Source organism: Sarcophilus harrisii, chromosome 2 (assembly GCF_902635505.1).
Source record: "Sarcophilus harrisii chromosome 2, mSarHar1.11, whole genome shotgun sequence".
NCBI classification, from domain to species: Eukaryota; Metazoa; Chordata; class Mammalia; order Dasyuromorphia; family Dasyuridae; genus Sarcophilus; species Sarcophilus harrisii.
The window spans coordinates 56837281-56857632 of NC_045427.1; the positions used below are offsets into that span (position 1 = coordinate 56837281).

Here is a 20352-nt window from a genome sequence, read left to right on the forward strand (position 1 = left end):
AAACAGTTGGTCCTTCATCACAACAACCCCCCCCCCTCCAACCTCCCCCAAGGTTTTTCTCTCTCCCAGTGGGGGACAACCGTTTTCTCTCATTCTGTTTTCCTGGAAGCTGAGGAAATAGAACAGGTTGCCCAGGGCCTTGATTACTAAGCTCTGAAGTGGAGTGGGTGGATAGCATTGTGGCCACAAATTAAAAAGCTCTTTGCTGCCTGCCTGCCTTGTTACTCCTAATCACGCCTATACCCCTTATTCTACTATTTTGCTTCCTTTCCTGTTCCCTCTTCCCAGTCCAGAGAAACATGACCATTCCCTATTTAACTAGCCCCATTTTACATCCACAAGAATGGGGGACCCCCGACTCCTCTTTGTCATGGGTTCTTAGGCTGAACCCCAAATTAGCCTTGATTCAGCTTTGAAAGCAAGGATGAGGGAGGCCAAAGGGCAGAGGCTTCAGACCCCAAGGGGGTAGCTCCCTAGTCCTACCTCATATACAGCCCACCCTAGGACAATACCCCACCCCCAGTGCTGAGGATAGAGAGGGCGGGAACCTCAAAGCACATTGGCTCTGGCTCATGGATGACCCCTTCACTCCCCCACCCTACCAAGGAGTCATGTGGCCTGCCTCTTCATTAGGGCCTGAATATATAAACAGGGGGCCCGCTGGGAGGACAGATGGAAGAGGATATCTCCAAGGAAAAAGAAAGGGACAAGGACAAATTCATAGGCGGTGAGACCCCTGGGCTTGAGCCTCTAAAATTCAACATGGGGGAGGGAATGGTCTTTGGGACCCCAGCCCCATTATTGCTATCTGGGAAAGAGTGGTGACTTCTTCAAAGAGAAGTCTTCCACTCATGGTAAGGATCAGGGACAGTAGTGGGAGTATAAGATTAATGTCTGGGAAGTTCCGGGGATGAGGGTATGAGTACTGAAGACTAAGTAATGCAGACTAGGGATTTGGAGAGAGTTATTGTAATGCTGGAGAAACTGAAGCAAGATAGAGATTAGAGAGTTTTTAACATTTTATTTGAAAGGGAGATTGTGCTGGGGGTACGATGCCCCCAGGGCTGATGTCCAAAGCATCCAGCAGCCAATGTGAGTTCTCAATGACATATATATATGCACATGGCTCCAAGCTACCAGGGCAAGGACAGAGACAGAGCCCTGAGAGCTAGAACAGACTATCAATCGGGTTCTGACAGGGTCAGAGGTAGGACCATAAATTCTTGGTGATTTAGGAGGGATTAGGAGCCAGGAAGTCTGAACTCCCCCTTATCTTGAGATTACACATTTATAATTTATAACTTTAGAGTAACTAGCTCTGAGTTATATCAGTCCTAATGAACTGGAGGGGGGTGGGTTGCAACTAAGGGGATTGAGGCAGAACAATTTAGGGAAACTGAGTCAGGACAATAAAAGGGAATTGTGGCACAACATTATGAGACTCAGGAGCCCTTGCAGCACAGACTGATTCCATGTTTTCACAATGTCTATGCCAGACCATGTTGAATGCTTTGCTGCTGAGTTGGGCCGTGCTGCAGGGATTTCCCACCACCCTGGGTGCCCAGAGCACTCGGCAATACCCAGATGCCATCGGCTCCAGACTGAGTAGGTCAAGTCAAGCTCTGTACCCTGGACTCCTGCACTCAGCCCCTGATACTTCTCTGGGACTCTCAGGTCAGTACTGAAATCTGAGGGTTGTGGACAACTAAGAGAACAAAGATTTCCATCTGAGGCCCCCAAAGATCAAATTTAAGGATTTTCCCCCTTTTCCTCAAGGCTCGTGTCTACTCACTTAAGAAGCTAGAAAAGATCTCTAAGATCATTTAATGCAACTCAGGGTCCTATGTTGTAATCCGCTGTAAAATGGGAGGGTTGAGCAAGAAACATGTTCCTTCTGGCTTTGCCTTTTCCCTTTCCCCTTTCTTAAGACTCTTTCCCAGATGAAACCTTTGAAGTCCTTCTCAGTTCTGATACTGTACAACAGGAATTGAACCCAGGTTCGGCCTGTCCCCAAACCCAGTGTTCTTCCACTGAACCACACTCGAATTAGGGACTGCAGCCCATCTTTAGAACTAAATCCTCCTGGGCCTGGATTATATCTCCTCCCCTACACACTCCTTTTCATTCTCCTTAGTTCCCCCCCCCCCTTTTTTTTGCCCAATCTCCCCCTCTAGGGATTTTCTGGCAGGCTGGGTTGGACTGGACTAGGTAGGGCTACTACCTTCCCTTCACCTCCTCTCTCCCTGCCAGGCCCCGGGATACAACCAGAACTGGAGCAGATGGCATCAGAGCTGGCAGAAGAATCCCTCCTGCAAGACCCCGAGGCTCTGGCACCTGGGGTAAGTATCCCTGCAGGGAAGAAACAAGGCCCCAAGATGTAGGCTCCTGGCAGAAAGGAGAAAACATTCCTACCTCCTCCTACGGTCACAGAACTTAGAACAGGAAAAGATCTTAAGAGACCGTCTAGGTGAGGAGATTGTCTCAGAGACTGAATACTTTGCCTGAGTTCGCACAGGTGGCAAGAGAAAAGACAGTGTGATGGGGGGGAAATGCTCGAGTCAGGAAGCCCGCCGAGTCCTTCCATATTTGTTGAGCACGTAGTAGGACCCTGATAATTTAGCGCTTGCTGAATTGAATTGTATCCCGTGATGCCTTCCCACAGTTTTGTTGGAAGATACGAATGTTAATGCAAGCTAAGTGTTTTATCAACCTTAAAAGTGCGAATTCAGGGTCTGAGGGAAAGTCTTCAATAAAGGAAAGCGGTTGGGGGAGCTCCCGTGGGGCAATGGAGCCTTTTTCTCAGAATCGGGAATTTCAGAGCTAAGCCGAGGCTCGACGCCCCCACCCACGCACTGCTTTCAGGCACAATACGGAGCCAAAGGTCCTGGCGGGCTGCGACCTCTCTGAGACTCACTGGCCCTTTGGGCTCCTGTAAGTCCGCCTCCCACTGTGAAGCGAGGGCAGAGCGAGTTTTGATCGCTTGGAGGTCCCTTCGGGTTCTCAGTCCCCCAGCCTGCAAGTCTTGGGATCTCCCTTTTTTCTTCCCCCCGGAATCTGAGAAGCCCGTGCGGGGGCCCCGGCCCCCTCGGGACTGAGAGCAGCGAGTTAGCGCCGGGCTGGCAGCCGCTGAGCCCCCCTCTCCGACCTCCCCAGGTGCCGGGCCCCATGAGCCGCGAAGATCGCTCGCCCCGCCGCTGCGTGCGCCTCCTCGAGTCCTGCCTGGGGCACCAAGTGCCCTGCTGCGACCCGTGCGCCACCTGTTACTGCCGCTTCTTTAACTCCTTCTGCTACTGCCGCAAGCTCGGCGCCAGCTACCCCTGCAGCCGCAACTAGGGGGCTGGGCTGGGGCCGGCGGAAGCCGGACGGGTCTGAGCGCCAATAAAGGCTCCCGAGAGCAAAGCTGGAGACCCGCGGCTGTGAGGCTTTTCCTTGTTCTCGGCTCGGGGACAAACCTCGGGCAGGGCCCGGGGCCGGGTGATCCTAGACGGGACTGGGGAGGGGGAGACGCGGGGCAAGCGCTCTCTCCGCCCAGGGCGGCGTCCCGAACCTTACTCGGTCCACACGCTGATCCTGGCGTTGCCTTCCGATTTAGCCCATCACAACGGCTTTAATTGCTTCGAAGGGTCACAGAACAACCCCCCCAAAACCACGACACCTTTGGGAAGGGTCCGTCCCCATCTTACAAATAAGAAGGGTAAAAGTTCGGGGAAGTTAGTTTGCCCGCTGGGTGACATTCGAACCCGAGCTTATTCCATTCCAAACCCAGGATCTCTTCTAGAATTTTCCCCAACTGCACACGTGACCTTTTATCTCCCCTCCCCCCCCCAAAAAAAAAAAATAACTCAGCACTTCAGCCCTGCGGAACTTCCTCTTCCCAGCATTTGAAGAAAAAATATTTCTAACTATTTATTAAGAACCTTGGATTTTGATCAATAATTGCGTTAGGCGCGGTGGGAGAAACAAGCACCGGTCCCCGATCTGTAGAAACTAAGGCATCATACATAGCTAATCAAGCTCCCATCCCCTCGACGACACCCTAGACAAGCGGCTACTGGTGGTCCGGCCTTTGCTCACGCGCGGCGCGCGGGCCTTGGGCATCGGTCTCGGGCGGCGCGCCACCCCGGGCACGGCAGTTCTCTGCCTCGGTTGACGCAGCTGTTAAATGGGGGAAATGGTGACTCGCAGAGTTGCCGAGTGCCCAGTGACACAACACTGCCAGCGCTTCGCTACTAAGACGGTTCCTTAAATACTGTGATGGTATCTAGAACGGGCTGTTTTATTTCCGGGGGGAAGGAGGCGATGGGGAAAACACCAGAGAGACAAGTGACCTTTCTCTACAGAGATCAGTATCACAGCCCAGCCGGACCTTCCACGGGTTCATCTGGTAGGGATCCTTGAGATAAGGAGAAAGGCAGAACCAGGAGGCATGTCTTTGTTGCCCAACCCAGGACCCTGAGGCTCGGGGAGGAGAGGGGATGTTGCAAAGCTCCGGGCTTTCCGCCTCTCCGGGGGAAATGGAGAGTGGGGGAGGGAGAGAGTTAATCTAACTAGCGCCCCCTCCCCCCACTTTCCTCGGGAAGGCGATGATGCTCCTTCAAAAGACAACGTCCCGCAAGGAAGGGACGCGCAGGCCGCCAGGCAGAGACCCCCAAACATCCCGAGCCAAAAGTACCTTTCAAACTCTATTCCCACCTCTCTCCCCGGGGAACTAGGACGCTCTCGCTCACGCGCAGTGAGACAGTCACCCCGCTCATGCGCAATGTGTCCCGTGAAGCCCGGAGCCACCGTAAGCCAATAGTTCTCCTCGGCCCTGGATCATGTGACCTGGGCGGAGGGGTTGTCATCTGACTCAGCTGTCAGTGCCGCCGCCCGGGCGACGCGTCACCTGATCCTTGGGGGTGGGATCACATGCCCGGTCCGGTTCCGGTTCGGCTCTAGTTCCCCCTTTAAACTCCCCGACGGCCCGAGCCGCCTCAGCCATGATGTCGGCTTTCCCCGAGCTCTACTTCAATGTGGACAATGGCTACCTGGAGGGCTTGGTCCGGGGTCTCAAGGCCGGGGTGCTGAGCCAGTCGGATTACGTCAACCTGGTGCAGTGCGAGACGCTCGAGGGTGAGCGAGGCCCGCCGGGCCCGGGGGGAGCGCGAGGCTGAGCGCGCCGCGGGGAAGGAGGGGGGAAGGCAGGGCTAGCTCGGCCCCGCGGAGTACAGGCCGCGGTGCCCCCTCTGCTCCGGGGAGGCGGATCGGGGAGAAGGGGGCGCGAGGCCCCGGCGGGCGCGCACGCAGGCTCAGAGAGCTCTGGGGCGGGCCACGGGGAAGGGGCTTGGGGGAGGGGAGGGAGGGCGGGCCGGAGCCGGGACCCCGCCGCCTCCCGGATTGCTCGCTGCCCCGCGACTGCTCGGTCCGGGCGGCTTCCTTCCTCCGCGGGCCGGCTCTGCCCAGCAGGTGGAAGAGTTCCTCCTGCGCCGGGCGGGCCGCGGCATCGTCCCCCGCCCCCGCCCCAGCAGCTTCCTCCTCCCCTGCCTCCGCTCTTTCTTTGGCCTGTGCAGTTCCGACCCGCCGTCCTCCCGTGCACAACGGCACCTTAGCGGAGGCCGCTGTCCAGCACGGAGTGCGGGGGCGGGAAGTGGGAGGAGTCTGCGCGGAAGGCGTCCCGCCGGGGGAGGAGGGGGCCGCGGGGGGGGGTTTGCTGCGGCGAGCCGGCTGGGGGCGGGAGCCCCTGGAAAACGGGAGACTGTGCTGGACCCTGGGAGTCCTCCCGAGGGCGGCTCCGGTGCCGGTGACTCTCCTGCGGGGGCCGGGGGGCGTGCGGAGACACTCCCTGGTTACATCAGAGTTTCTGGAGTAGGCTGCTGAGAGAGGCAGCTGCTGGTCTGCTCGGGCTAATATCGTTTAAGGAATTGTAAAGCCCTTCAGGCACCTGTGCGAGTAATTTCCGCACCTCTCCCCTTGCCGGTGCACGGGAACGAATCTGCCTCTCCCACCCCTGCACACTCACCTCCAAGGGGGGTTATTTTGTGATTTCTTTCTACTTTGTCTTGTAACTGTTTTAATTAGATTTCCTCTAGATAAGATCGGAGGTAGGGTCCGCACAGAGTATTTGTGTCCATATTTATCTAGGGATTTTCCGTCTCTTTAGTCCCTTTCATTAAGATCCTTTTTTGAAAAGAATTCTTGATGAACCACAAAGTGAATAAACATCTTCAGTGATTCAGTGCTATTTCCAGGACAAAACGTAATAGGGATCGTCTGGCGCTGATGGACCTTCAAAATCTGGTGACAGCCTTTCTAGTCCCTGCCTACTCTTTCCTGTCCTGAGCTGTACTAATTGTTCCTTGAACTCGGTGTTCCATCTCCCATTTCTTGCTTTTGCACAAGGATCCTCTCTCTGGAGCCTGAAATTTACAGCTTTCTTGCCTTCACCTTCCAATCCTTGGGGTCCCTCAAGATTCAGCTCAGTTGCCACTTCTTACGGAAGCCTTTGTGTTTCTAGCATCCTTTGGGATTCTCTCGCTAACAGTTTGACTCCCTAACCCTGAAGGCAGCTTTGTGTCGCTGGATTAGAACACTTGGCCCCAAGTTTGGAAGATCTGAGTCCAAGGCTCAGACATTCACTAGCTGTGTGATCCTCTGCTTGTCTCAATTTTCTCAACTAAAACGGGGATAATAAGACTCCTTACATCACAAGGATGGTTGTGGAGATCAAATGAGATAATATTTATATAGTGTTTAGGGCACTGCCCTGGCACATAATAGATGCTTTATCGATATTTAATTCCTTCCCCCTACTCCCTCTTCAAATTACCTCATATTTACTTATCTGTATACATGCTGTAACTACAGTGGGAGGCAAGCTCCCTGAGGACAAGGACTGACTGCATCATGTTTGTCTCTTGTGTCTAGCATCCAGTAATGCTTTACACATCTTTTTAGTGAGTCACCCTGGACTCTTGACCTCCCCCGATCCAGCCACTTTTTAGATCTCTTAGATTCCATCTCCACAGAATCACAGAATTGCCATTTATTCTCTTTGGCATTTAGAGCCTTTACAATGCAGCTCCAACCTGCCTTTCCTGAAATTGTGGTACAGTAAGTACTTCCTGTCACACTTTTCTGGCCACATTGGTGCTTGTTTGTTCCTTGTACTCATATTTTATGTACCTTTGGTATTTTTGCCCTGCCTATCCTCTAAGCTTGTAATGTGCTCCCTTCGTGGGGGGCACCTCTACTTCTTGCTATCCCTAATTCTCCACAAGGCTTAGCTTAGATTCTGCATCCTACATGAATCCTTTCTCTATGCTTCCTTCCTCCTGCAGTTCCCATCCCCAAATTACTTTGTACTTACCTGTATACATATTTTCCCCCAATCCAATACAGGGCCCTTGAGGACAGGGATTGTATTTGTCTTTGTATCCTCAATGCCCAGAATGCCACCTTGCACACAATAGGCACTTATTGTTTGTTGTAGATAATTAATAAAATGTCTGAACTGTTGAACATCGCCCGTGTGGTATAGTAGAAAGAGCTGGGTTTGGAGTCAATTGATAGTTCCAGTTCTGTGGGCATAATTTTTGCTGGCAAATTAACCTCTCCGTATCTTAATTTCCTCACCTGTGAAATGGAGAGTATAGTTGCGCTATGTTCCTTACAGAGTTAATGCAAAGCTTTGAAACATAAAATCATTGTATAATTGTGCTATCATTATATTCTCAGCAGCCTACAGATGGCTCAGGAGAAATCCTTGGACTTCCTGAAAGATCTTAATGGCCAGCACTATCCTACAATAGATGGACCCTTCCATGTTTCTAAAACATTCCTTCTAGACCCACAGCCACGTACTTTAGCACCTTTTCTCTTTGCTTTGGGGAGGGGTAAAGAGTTTGTTTTCCCTTTCTATCTATCGCAGATAACCATAATGGAGTGTGATACCCTTATCATTAGCCTTCTCACACCAAATCTCATACTGCCATTGCTGAGCAACATCAAAGACTGTTAAGATCTTTTTTTTCCCCATTGTTTTCTTCAACTCTGGCAATGATAAAGCTTCTGATACCACAGTGGCCCAGAGACTTATCTATTTCCTGGAAAACATGAAGTATTTACTGAATGCTTATGGATAGAGATCTCACTTTTAGAATCTCTTTCCACTTTAGCTTCTAGCTTCAGGGTCTTCAGTAGCACCATTACTGTTGAAGAATCACTAGAGACAGTCTTGTTATTGATAAGCAACATGGTGTGGAGGGATAAATCACTTCCTCACTCTGGACCTCTATTTTATTTACCTATATAATAAAGAGATTGGAGTTAGTGATCTCTAAGATCTCTTTTGGCTCTAACTATTTATGAATGCTTAAAAAAATACTATCACATAGGTAGTTCCTTTCCATCGGACCCCACCTCCTAGCAATAGCTTCTGACGGCAGCTGGTCCTTTAAGGCAGAGTTCCTTTAAGCAAAAACAGTCTGGGTCTGGAGGGTTTTGCTAAATGTGTAAGTTCTACATTAGAAGGTAAGTGGGAGAAGTATCATTGCTGAACGAGGTTGGGAGAGGTCTCAAGGAAGACATGACAGTTGATCTGGAATGATTGAGAATGTTCCAGACATGAGGAGAGACAAGAGCTTCCCGAGTTGTGCTCTAGGAATTGAGAACAGTCCATTTTGGCTAGACCATAGAATGTATTGAGAGAAAGTAGTATGAGACATAGTTGGAAAGTCAAGGTAGCCCCAGCTTTTGGAAGGACTGGAATGCTAGGCTAAAGATTGTAAATTTTATTTTCTTAGACTAGATGATCTCTAAAGACCTAAAGCTCTGCATGCTGTGATCTCCATTCTGGAGGAGATTCCCGATACCTCCAAGTAATAAAGTTTATTGCTCTTAGTTTTTGGTCCTTGAGATATTGATATTTAAGAAAATAGGTCATAAGTGCCAAGTAAGTCCAAGAATGGGCTTTGTTGGCCTAGTAACAGAATTGGAATAATTCATATGATTGAACATTTGCCTCTATGTGTATGTGGCCATGCAGTTGTAGGCTTGAATCCTGACTTTGCCAGTAACTAGCAGTATGGTCTGGGGCAAGTTACTTTGCTATGTCTCAGTTTCCCAATCTGTAAAGTTAGGGAGTTGGATTATGTAATCTTTATGTTCCCTCTCCGCTCTGACCTTTTTGATCGTTAAGTTGTGACCTGGGACAGTGAGGCTGAGTGTTAAATGACCATACTGTGGCTTGATTGTCAGACCTCCAGACGCTAGTATCTGAGTTCTGTATTTCTGGAATCTTCATGATGAGAAGTAATCAGTCCTTGTTAAAGTGGCTCATCCCAACAGGATACTCCCAGAACTTTGTAGAACATGTACAGAGTTTAGATGATCCCTACTCCTCTGAAGTTTATCTAGGAAAAAGACAGGCAGAAATAAGGATATCTTTTTTTTTTTTTTTTAAATAGCCTTTTATTTACAGGATATATACATGGGTAACTTTACAGCATTAACAATTGCCAAACCTCTTGTTCCAATTTTTCACCTCTTACCTCCCCCCACCCCCTCCCCTAGATGGCAGGATGACCATTAGATGTTAAATATATTAAAATATAAATTAGATACACAATAAGTATACATGACCAAACCGTTATTTTGCTGTACAAAAAGAATCAGACTCTGAAATATTGTACAATTAGCTCGTGAAGGAAATCAAAAATGCAGGTGTGCATAAATATAGGGATTGGGAATTCAATGTAATGGTTTTTAGTCATCTCCCAGAGTTCTTTTTCTGGGCATAGCTGGTTCAGTTCATTACTGCTCCATTAGAAATGATTTGGTTGATCTCGTTGCTGAGGATGGCCTGATCCATCAGAACTGGTCATCATATAGTATTGTTGTTGAAGTATATAATGATCCCCTGGTCCTGCTCATTTCACTCAGCATCAGTTCATGTAAGTCTCTCCAGGGAAATAAGGATATCTTTAATACAAAGTGATTTGTTGTTGTTCAGTCATCTCTGACTGTGACCCCATCTGGGGTTTTCTTGGCAGAGATACAGGAGTGGTTGGCCATTTCTTTCTCCAGCTCGTTTTACAGATGAGGAAATGGAGACAAACAGGGAAGTGCCTGACTCAAGGGTCACACATCTAGGAAGTGTCTGAGGGCAGATTTGAACTCAGGAAGGTGAGTCTTCTTGCCTCCAGGTCCAGTATCCCTTGTACCATCCAGGTGTCCACAATACACTGTGATATGTTGGTGCATAATGCAGGAAGGTTGTTACCAACAGTTTCTTCAGTTATGTCATGAATACATCTCCTGGCGCGCTGGTCATCCCCTTTGAAGTTTAGAAGCAGGGTTACGTAACACTTGGAGTGGGGTGGTATCAAGGGTTATTTCCATCCGATTGACAAGTCAGTCCTCCACTACTGGGATAATGTGTCAGTCTGGCTGGGTGGGGTATACTCTCTGACTCTGGAGTATGTAGTCATGCTTTAATCTCTGGGACTCAGTTTCTCAATCAATAAAATAAGGGGGCTAAACAGGGCAGTCCCTAAATGTGTCCAGCCCTAATAGTTAGGCTATCATTTTTATTCCTCATTCAGTTTTTTTCCTTTTTCCTTCCTGACTTCTTGCTATCTCCTTTCCATTTGTATTTTTTTGAAATAAGGAAGGGATATGTTGAAATGACACATTTTTGTAATTGTTATATCATCTTACAAGTAAGAAAGCAATTTAGGGATTATTTTGTCTGAGATCCTTCATTTTATAGATCAGGGAGGTGATTTTACCCAAGGACTAGGGCATACATTTACAGTTTTATGTTGATTTTATTGTCTGTTGACTATTTTTGAAAATAATTTTGAAATTTTGAAAAAAAAATTTGAAAATCCCTCAGCCATTTATTTCCAAATTGCAAAATGGATCACTGAGAAGATTCCTTGTGAATGGATGGGAAAACATTTATTAAGCCCTTACTGTGCTAAATGCTGGGGATGCAAAGAGAAAAGCAGAGATAGTAACAAGACCTGCTCTCAGAGCTCACATTCTAATGCAAGAAAACCATACAAGAGATGTCAGATACGGGCCCTGTGAAAAATAGGGGCGAACAGCAGAGCAGATGTTAATGCCTTTTCTTTAATGAATTTCCACTAATAAAAATCTCTGTTCCATTTTACATTGCTATGGATTTTGTAGGCTAGAATTTTCTTCTAGGCCATCAGCTGTGGTTTCTAAGGAGGTGGGGTCTGATCCAGCTGCAGAAATGGTTTTTTGGTTCAGTCTCTACAGGTTTTGCCTCCTAGAGTAATGACTCCTGGGAGTTTTGGCTAGAAGTCTGTGATCTGGGGGATCTTGGCGTTCCCCAAGCTCTTGAGCTTAACTTTCCCGTGAGTGGCGATTGGTCACTGGTTGCTAGGCTGAGGGCAAAGATGAGCCTCTTCTTCAGAGTGATTATTCTTCTCACTGGTACCTGCAGGGCCCAGAGCTGGAAGCTGGGCTAGTGCTCTGTGAGATGTACTGTTCTCTGATGACATGGTCCTGGTCTTTCTTCAGTGGGGTCTGAAAGGAGCTGAGGGTTAAGATGATACCAGTGGTTTGATGTACCGTGGCATCTGCTGCTTTTATGTCTTTTCCTCAGGCTATTTTGCTGTTTCAGCTAGGCTGGCTTACCTGCCTCATAGGTAGCAATTTATTTGCAGGTAATGGGGACAGCCGGACCCTTCTTTGGATATTAGCTGCAGGGGCTGAGCTGGAAGCAGGGCCAGTAGTTGAAGGTGGGGGGCAAAGCCTTCCCACGGCTTCTGGGTTCAAGGTCCTGGCTGCCTCTAGTTGGTATGAAGAGCAGTGGTAGCAGTAGTTTATAATCCAAGAGCAAGGAACCTTTTTCTCTACCTCTGTGAAAAGCTATAAATCTACAGGAGAAACAAAACAAATCAAAAACAAATCATAAGCATCATAGAGCTGTAAGGGACCTTAGAGTCATCTAGTTCAGTGCTTTCATTTTACAAGAGAGAAAACGGAGTCATAGATGATGTTTTTGCCCAAAGTCATAGAGGTCATAAAGGCTAAGTCAGGATTTAATCCTGATTCTAAGTCTAGTATATTTTCTACTGCACCATACTATCTCAATTAAATTTCTTTTTGTTTATGGTCTTCATTTTATTCAATGTATACATTAAAGAAACATAGCTCATCATCTTTTTTTAATCTTTACATTTTTTAATTGTTTGATTCGTGTCTTTTACTTTTTATCCCATAGTTTTTTCTCACTTTATTCCTAATTTGTTACAAACAAAAACGGCAAAAGTGAACAACAAAGCAACTTTATCAGACATTGTATTCCATAGTTTGCACCTGTGGTCCCTCATATTTCTCCTGAGGGAAAGGAAATGTGTTTCCCCATCTGGTCTCCAGGGCCACAGTTATTCATTGCAGTTAATCTGCCTTCAACTGCCTCTTAGTATTGTTTTATATTTGTACTATTGTAATCCTTGTGGATATTTTTCTGCTGGTTCTGCTCACTTCACTCTGTATCAGTTCTTATGTTTCTCAGAATTCATGTTCCATCTTCTTTGAATTCTTATTTTGTAAATATAACATTGCAGTACATTCATATACCACAATATTTGTTTCCATATAAATAGTGCTACTGTGAATATTTTAGTAATTTTAGACCTTTTTTCTGTCTTTACCTCTTTAGGGGCTTTTATTTAGTAATAACATCAATGGGTAAAAGGGCCTGAAAAGTTTAGTGATTTTTCTCCCGTTTACTCTAAATAATTTTCTTAGAAGGGTTAGATCAGTTAGCAGTTCTTCTTGTTGTTTTTGGTCACATCTGCCTCTTTGTGACCTCATTTGGGGGCTTCTTGGAGAGAAGTGATTTGCTATTTCCTTCTCCAGATCATTTTACAGATGAGGAAACTGAGGCAAATAGAGTTTAAATGACTTGCCCAGGGTCATGCAGCTAGGAGTGAATTTGAACTTGGGTCTTCCTGACTTCAGGCTTAGCACTCAATTCCCTAGCTGTTTTACCAAGCAGTTCGATCAACAGTGTATTTCCACATTCCTTCTATCAGTGACTATCTGATTTTTATCATCTTTAGTAAATAGATGCATGTGAAATGAACCTGAATTGCAATTTGCATTTTGCTTATTAGATATTTGAATAATTTTTTCCGAAGTTAATAGTTTGAATTTCTTTTTTTGAAAACCATTCATAGACTTTGATCTATTTGCAACAACCTCCTCCCATTCTTTTATTTATGACATGATCTTTAAATTTTAGATTGAATATCTAATTGGAACTTATTATGCTATATGATATCTCCCCCACTTAGAAAATTAATAGGAGGAAACAAAATACTTCACTAATCAGAGTGCATACAGTAAAAATGATCAAACATTTATTAAGTGTCTACTTGCTGCAAAAGCAGAGAGAGAGATGTCCAGAGATAGAACTAAAAACATCTAGGAGTAAGAAAGGCAGGAAGAGGAAAAAGTCAAGAAATATTAAAAGTGAGAAAGATTAGCAACTCTTGTCCCCCTGTCCCCAGCTTTCATAACTTCTGCATTTCCAATTTTAATGTCCCAGTTTCCTATCTTACCCAAAATCTTGCCAAGGATTTCCTTTTGCCCGACTTCTTAAAATTTTCATCATTCAAACCCTTAGTTTGGCAAAGAAACCTTATTTCTCCTTTGCATAATTGATGTAGAATCATTGAACTTTCCCTTCTTATTCTACTCTCTCTTTGACTGACTTCCTTTCATGTTTTGAAGCTCTTATTGTCTACTTTGGAGTTTCTTGCAAGTGCCTCACACATTTTATTTATTTTTTTGAACCTTTCAATTTTGAATCCTCACCTGACTTCTTATATACTGTGGCATTTTCCCCTGTTCTTGCTCAGGGAAGATTTCCTTTTTATGAAAGTTTCCCTGTTTTTTGTAGGCAGTACTAGTGGGACCTATTACCTAATACTAGGATTTTCTTCAAGTGCTTGGTGTTCTTGATTCTTAGACTATATTTTCTCTGAGCTGCTATCTTTTTAAATATTCTTCTAAACTGGACTATTCATACTACTTCTCCCTTTTGTTTTTTTTAAATATCATATTAAATTATAATACCTTTTTTCTAAAATTGAATAACTACATCACATATATATTTTGTTTTTCCTGCTATAATATGCTGTTAAACTACACTCTAATTTTGCTCCTCTGTGAGGGGTTATTGAACTGTATAATCTTCATGATCCTTTCCATAACATTCTCCAATCTTACACTGATCATTGTTATCTGGACATTCACAGAATAAAGCTCTTATGAAGAAGAGTCCTCTGATGGAGAAACACACCCATCATGTTTAGCTTTCAAAGTTATGTTGTGTTTTCACAAGTCTAGTGATTTATGGGTTTTAAAAGATTCTTGTTCCCTTCCTCCCTTTTAATAATGGGTGAAGAGGTACCTGCTAGTTTTGGAAACTTGCTTCAGGCTAATTGAAATCGAGGACCTGAGGACAGGCTTTTTACTGGAATTCCCTTCAGGGTGGGTGAATTCTTCTTTGCATCTTAGCTGGTTTTTTCATCCCACCAGCAGCTGCCTAGCTGAAATTTTGTCTTGTTTACTAAATTTGGGATTTTATTTTCTTTTTGGGTTAAGCCCTCATTCTCCTCCATCAGAGTTTTTTTTTTTTTTTTTTTTTTTTAATTGAGGTTATCTAGCATGAAGTTGTGAGAAAGCTGAAAAGCCTTTCTTCTAATTAGTGATTTTAGTGCTCTTTTCAGTAAACCTTTGAGTAGCATCATGTTTGGTCTTAAGGGTATTGAATATAATTCCATCCTTAGGATGCTGGGGGATATTTGGGTAGATCGGTTGATAATATGCTGTAGTTTAAAAAAAAAAAAAACAAAAAACATTGCTGAAGACCTCATTAAGAATTCCAGTTGACTTGCTTACCAGCCATATGACTGTGGGCTAGTTAGCTAATTTCTCTGAGCTTCAGTTTTGTCATCTTTTAAATGGGAATAAACAAGAGTAATGATCTCAGCATTAAAAGAGCTAGGTTTGGTCCTTTGCTGGGCCATTCTCCCATGTCACCCTGGATAAGTTACTTTCCCTTGATCTGTTTTCTCCTTTTTAGAATAAGGAACTTAGAATAGATGACTTTTAAAGAACCTTCCATCCCTAAAACCTATAATTAGGTGAATACTTGCACCATTTATCACATAGGGTGTTTCAATTAAAATACTTTAAAGATTTACAGAGTGCTGTGTAAGTTAACTGTTACCCTTCCAGAATCTAAATAAAGTATCCCATTTCTTCTGGGTAGTCCATCTATTGAATAGTAGTTGTAATATGCAGCATAGTATAGTAGGAGGAGCTTGGATTCAGACTCAGAGGATTCAGATCCTCATCTGTGTGACATGGCCAAGTCATAACCTCTCTCAGAGTCTCTTTCATTTGTATAGTGAGAAGTTTGGCCCAGATTACCCGAATGGACCTCCCATAGTGCCATCAACTATTTTCTCCATCATAGTTCTCTGGATTTTAATGATCATGCATGTTCTTTCTCCTAGTTAGCAGACCTTCAACCATAGATCAGACTAATGAAGACAAAGTAAGATCTCAGATTCACTGATCCTTAGATCCCAAACAAGTATTTAGTTTGATATCAGTTGTATCAGTTTACCATAAGAGCACAGTCTGACTGAGAAAGAGACTCCATAGCCAGTTTCTTTTCTCTAGTATGGTAACTTTCAAAGTATGGTCCAGAGATCCCCTTTGGGGGAATGGGGAGCTAAGAGGGTAGAGAGAAAGGGGTCAAAACTTTTTATATTAATTATGACGTTTTATTGTCCAATGTAGTAAATATTGGTAGGTATAATTCACATTTAGAAAAGCTCTTTGGAGGGAGGAGATCCTTACTATTTTGAGAGTAGAATGGGATATTGAGTCCACAAAGTTTGAGAACCACTAGCAGCAGTCTTTGAGAATTTGAAAGTTCTAGCAGGATCCTGGCAGGGAATTCAAATTATAATCATGTGACCAAGTGCCTAGTACAGACAACTAATCTAAAAGATAAATTAAGGTCAAGGCTCTGAATTAGTGAACCAGGGGATTAGATTTATAGAAGATCAGAGTTGGAAGGAATCTTATCTTTTCCATTCCATGTTTGAGCAGGGCTCTTCACTCCAATATCCTCAAGAAATCTTGAAGTGATCGGGCAGCTCCTTCCCCTTTTGTTAGGATATCGTCCTAACATTGAGCCTGAATCTTCCTCTGTACTTTACAGACATTTCTCAGATGGGTCTGGCAACTATTGGCTGAGGGAGTTCCCTCTAAGGATAATGGATCATGGTCCCTCATGTCCATCAGCCCAGTGTGCATCTTGTCCACTTGCTCCCCTAAGATGTATGTCCTAGGATGTCCACCCAATGCCCTGGAGTCCTGCTTTCTCCTGACGTTGAGACTCTGCTTGGCCTCTCACATGACCAGCCCATCAGCTCTTCCCACCTGTGATGACATCATTCACTCACATTCTTAGACTCCTCACACTGTGAACTCCCACTGAGATGCCTCTCTGGCTTTGGTCGTGACTCCTGGTTCTCAAAAGCTTTGCCAGGAGAACACAAACTTGGCTGTCCTACCTGCTGGAAAACTTTGATGTCTGACTCCAGTACTGGCAGTCTGTTTTCTAAGAACTAACCAACCTAATTTGGGGCTGGCACATCACTAGTAGAGGCAGCTGCTGGCACAGTGGATTGAGTGCTGGACATGGGGTCAAGAAGACCTGAGTTCAGTTCTGGCTTCAGACATTTTACCAGCTGTTTGCCTCAATTTCCTCAGCTGTAAATTGGGGGTAATCATAGTACCTACTTCACAAGGTTGTGAGGATCAAATGAGATATTTGTGAACTACTCAGCATAATGCCTGTTCCATAGTAGGTGCTATATAATGGCCCACCTATTGATGAAGTTGGAGGGGGGAATTAAGCAATTCATGAAACAAAATTTAAACATGGCTTTCAGCCCTCTGGCCCCATTCTCCTGTTACAGTGACGATGGCAGGAAAGGGAGCAGAAGGTTCAGACTCAAAGAGTTTCTTTTACAATTGTCAGTAAAACTTCAGTTAGTGAGTATGCTAAATGTGGAATCTTTGTCCAATGACCAATAAAGGCACATATTGGAGATATTATTTCTAGTTTATTAAACGCTTCCTCGTATGTACAAGATGCTAGTGAAACAGCAACAAAGAGAAGGCAGTCTCTGTCCTCAGAAAATTGGTGGTCTTTCGGTCTTGTCCAAAGCATGTAATATATGGGGAAGGGGCAGGACCCTCAGCACACGGGATCAGGGATAACTTCAGGGAGATAGTCTTTAATTTGGACCTCAAAGAAAGAAAAGGATTTGAAAGAAAAGATCAGGGAAATCTTTCAAGGGAGGCCTATTCCACACATATGAAGGGTAGTAGTCAGAGTGCAGGCCCAAAAGGGACAGGATCTTAGTGGTGTGGAGGTAAAAGGAAATGCCAGTAGAGTTTATGAAACAGCAAAGATTTATTCTTGGTCTATTCCATATACCAAATCAGTGTACAGTAGCTGTAAAACAAAACACTGAGCACTGATAAATATTGGCAGGATCTCAGTGAAGGCCTGAGGGCTTTTTCTTCTCCAGATCATAATCTTTCTGCCTTGCTACATGCTTTTTCAATTTTAAGCTCAGAATTAGCTGGAATTAGAGAGGTTTTCTAGTCCTATTCTTCTAATTTATGGATAGGGACGTTGAGACTCAGAGAAAACTGACTTAGTTGAGATTCAGCAGGTAATGAGTATCCAAACTAGAACTGGAATACTTGTCTTTTGACTCATGGTTGAAATCTCTCCTCTCTACTTTGCTGCCTCTACCCATGAAGTTTATGTTACTGTCACCAAGGTGGCAGAGAACATGCCTTGCTTGTTGCTTTTGGTCCAGAGACCCCTTTGGTTAACTCCCTGTTTCCATATTAGAGCTCATCCCATCCTGTTTCTTGATTTATTTTCCTGTCTTTCACATTGTTAGCATTTCCATCTCCTCAGTTGATTACATCTTGTTCCAGTTTCTATTTTACAGATTTGTATCGCTAAGTTGTTTATAGTAATGTCAGCAACAATCCACATTCTACTTTGGTTACAGAACTCCTGTTTCACAATGTTTATAATAGGGATCCAGTGTTGGAATGGGCACTGATTGTTATGAACATAAACTTTCTCTATTCAGTCTTTTTTGCCTTCTTTCCTTTGGCCTGGTTTCTGATGTTGTACCAGAGCCCTATAATTTACTGATGAAAACAGAAAATTATAGGATCATAAGGTTAAGAGCTGGTAGAGGAAAGAGCTTTTCCACATTTTACAGATAATGAAACTGAGTCCCAGAAAAATTAAGTCACTTGCATAAATAATACTTGGCCCCTCTGACTCCAAATTCAGTATTCTTTTAATTACACCAACCCATTTTATGTACTTTCAAACCTTGTTCCTCCAGAACCTTCAGGAGTGAATTCATAAATCCATGAATTGTTGGATAGTTAAAAGAGCTCTGAGAGATTGATCTCTGAGTCCACCTCTTTATCTTGTAGATGAGGAAGCTGAAGGCCAAATTGATTTATTTCCAGTCAAGACTTTCTAAATTGACACATTTTCTTTTTTTTATTTTTTTAATTTTTTTTTTATTTTTATTTAATAGCCTTTTATTTACAGGATATATACATGGGTAACTTTACAGGATTAACAATTGCCCAACCTCTTGTTCCAATTTTTCACCTCTTACCCTCACCCCCCACCCCCTCCCCTAGATGGCAGGATGACCAGTAGATGTTAAATATATTAAAATATAACTTAGATACACAATAAGTATACATGACCAAAACATTATTTTGCTGTACAAAAAGAATCCAGACTCTGAATTATTGTACAATTAGCTTGTGAAGGAAATCAAAAATGCAGGTGTGCATAAATATAGGGATTGGGAATTTAATGTAATGGTTTTTAGTCATCTCCCAGAGTTCTTTTTCTGGGCATAGCTAGTTCAGTTCATTACTGCTCCATTAGAAATGATTTGGTTGATCTCGTTGCTGAGGATGGCCTGATCCATCAGAACTGGTCATCATCTAGTATTGTTGTTGAAGTATATAATGATCTCCTGGTCCTGCTCATTTCACTCAGCATCAGTTCGTGTAAGTCTCTCCAGGCCTTTCTGAAATCATCCTGTTGGTCATTTCTTACAGAACAGTAATATTCCATAATTTTCATATACCACAATTTATTCAGCCATTCTCCAACTGATGGACATCCATTCAGTTTCCAGTTTCTAGCCACTACAAAAAGGGCTGCCACAAACATTCGTGCACATACAGGTCCCTTTCCCTTCTTTATAATCTCTTTGGGATATAATCCCAGTAGTAACACTGCTGGATCAAAGGGTATGCACAGTTTTATAACTTTTTGAGCATAGTTCCAAACTACTCTCCAAAATGGTTGGATTCGTTCACAACTCCACCAACAATGCATCATAAATTGACACATTTTCAAACTGAGACTTTCCCCCTTTTAAAAATTGGACATCAATCTTTCTAAACTCTCACACAGTTCTCCTTAAAAATAATATACCAAATGTAGCAATATTTTTGAATTGTGTTTCTAATTCAGTGAAAATTATCTAACATCAGGAGACTCTGTGCTTGCTAGTCTTTGCTTGGTCACTGATTTACTGGTTTACTGATCATGAAGCTTGGGCTATCCACTTTTCTTCCTGACCAATAACGTCCACCATTTCTGCTTTGGTAGGAAATCCTGGTTGGAACTTGGTTCCCCCTGCTGGACTCTTTCTGAAAGAGACGGGGAATTCTCTGTTTGATGCTATGACCAATTCAATCCAATAAAACATGTGCTAAGTGCTAGGGATGTGATAAAAAGAAAAAATAGTTCCTGCCCTCAAGGACCTTATAGTTTGAGGGAATGACAGCATACAAAATGAGACAGGAAAGTGGGACAGGAAGTTGGGAGAGACATGGGACACCAGGAAGATACCCAGGGAGGGGTCATCTGGGTCTATGGAGTGGAATCCAGGGAGGGCAGCAGATGCAAAGTGGTGTGACCTGAGAGTCCAGGCTCTGCCCTCTGTAAAGGATAGCATCAGAAAGAGCTGGGCAGAAGGGGAGAGGAGGCTGAAGGAAGGCTCACATTAGCAACATGTCCGTACATTTAGAAAGGATGGAGTGAAAACCAGGCAGGACAGCAGATATACAGTGTCCCAGAGACCTACCACTCTAGTGCAGGCCTTTGGAGCTTTAACTTAGACTATGAGTGTAGTCTTCTAGTGGGTCTGCCTGTCTTGGGTTTCTCCTCCC

The 20352-nt window shown here is 44.4% G+C and overlaps 2 protein-coding genes across 3 annotated transcripts in view; both read left to right on the forward strand.

Annotated features, from left to right (window-relative positions):
* Window positions 1-663: 663 nt before the first annotated feature.
* Window positions 664-3493, forward strand: AGRP (agouti related neuropeptide). Its single transcript, XM_012540312.3, has 4 exons — window positions 664-727; window positions 1497-1674; window positions 2251-2339; window positions 3154-3493. The coding sequence occupies exons 2-4, from the start codon at window positions 1500-1502 to the stop codon at window positions 3331-3333; spliced, it is 444 nt and encodes a 147-aa protein (XP_012395766.2). The 5' UTR covers window positions 664-727; window positions 1497-1499; the 3' UTR covers window positions 3334-3493.
* Window positions 3494-4833: 1340 nt separating this feature from the next.
* ATP6V0D1 (ATPase H+ transporting V0 subunit d1) overlaps window positions 4834-20352 on the forward strand; it is a 100345-nt gene continuing 84826 nt past the window's right edge. Inside the window, exon 1 of one of the 2 annotated variants that reach the window (XM_023495044.2) lies at window positions 4834-5112. In XM_023495044.2, the coding sequence (XP_023350812.1) occupies window positions 4980-5112 (133 nt within the window). In that variant the 5' untranslated portion in view covers window positions 4834-4979. The remainder of the gene's footprint in view (window positions 5113-20352) is intronic. The other variant, XM_003758398.4, reaches the window with a different exon arrangement.

Excerpts from the sequence above, each read along its gene's own strand:
- AGRP (XM_012540312.3), top strand. The coding sequence starts at position 1,500 with ATGTTGAATGCTTTGCTGCTGAGTTGGGCCGTGCTGCAGGGATTTCCC. Across the intron at positions 1,675-2,250 it reads TACTTCTCTGGGACTCTCAG|GCCCCGGGATACAACCAGAA; the intron begins GTCAGTACTGAA and ends TCTCCCTGCCAG. Across the intron at positions 2,340-3,153 it reads CCGAGGCTCTGGCACCTGGG|GTGCCGGGCCCCATGAGCCG; the intron begins GTAAGTATCCCT and ends CGACCTCCCCAG.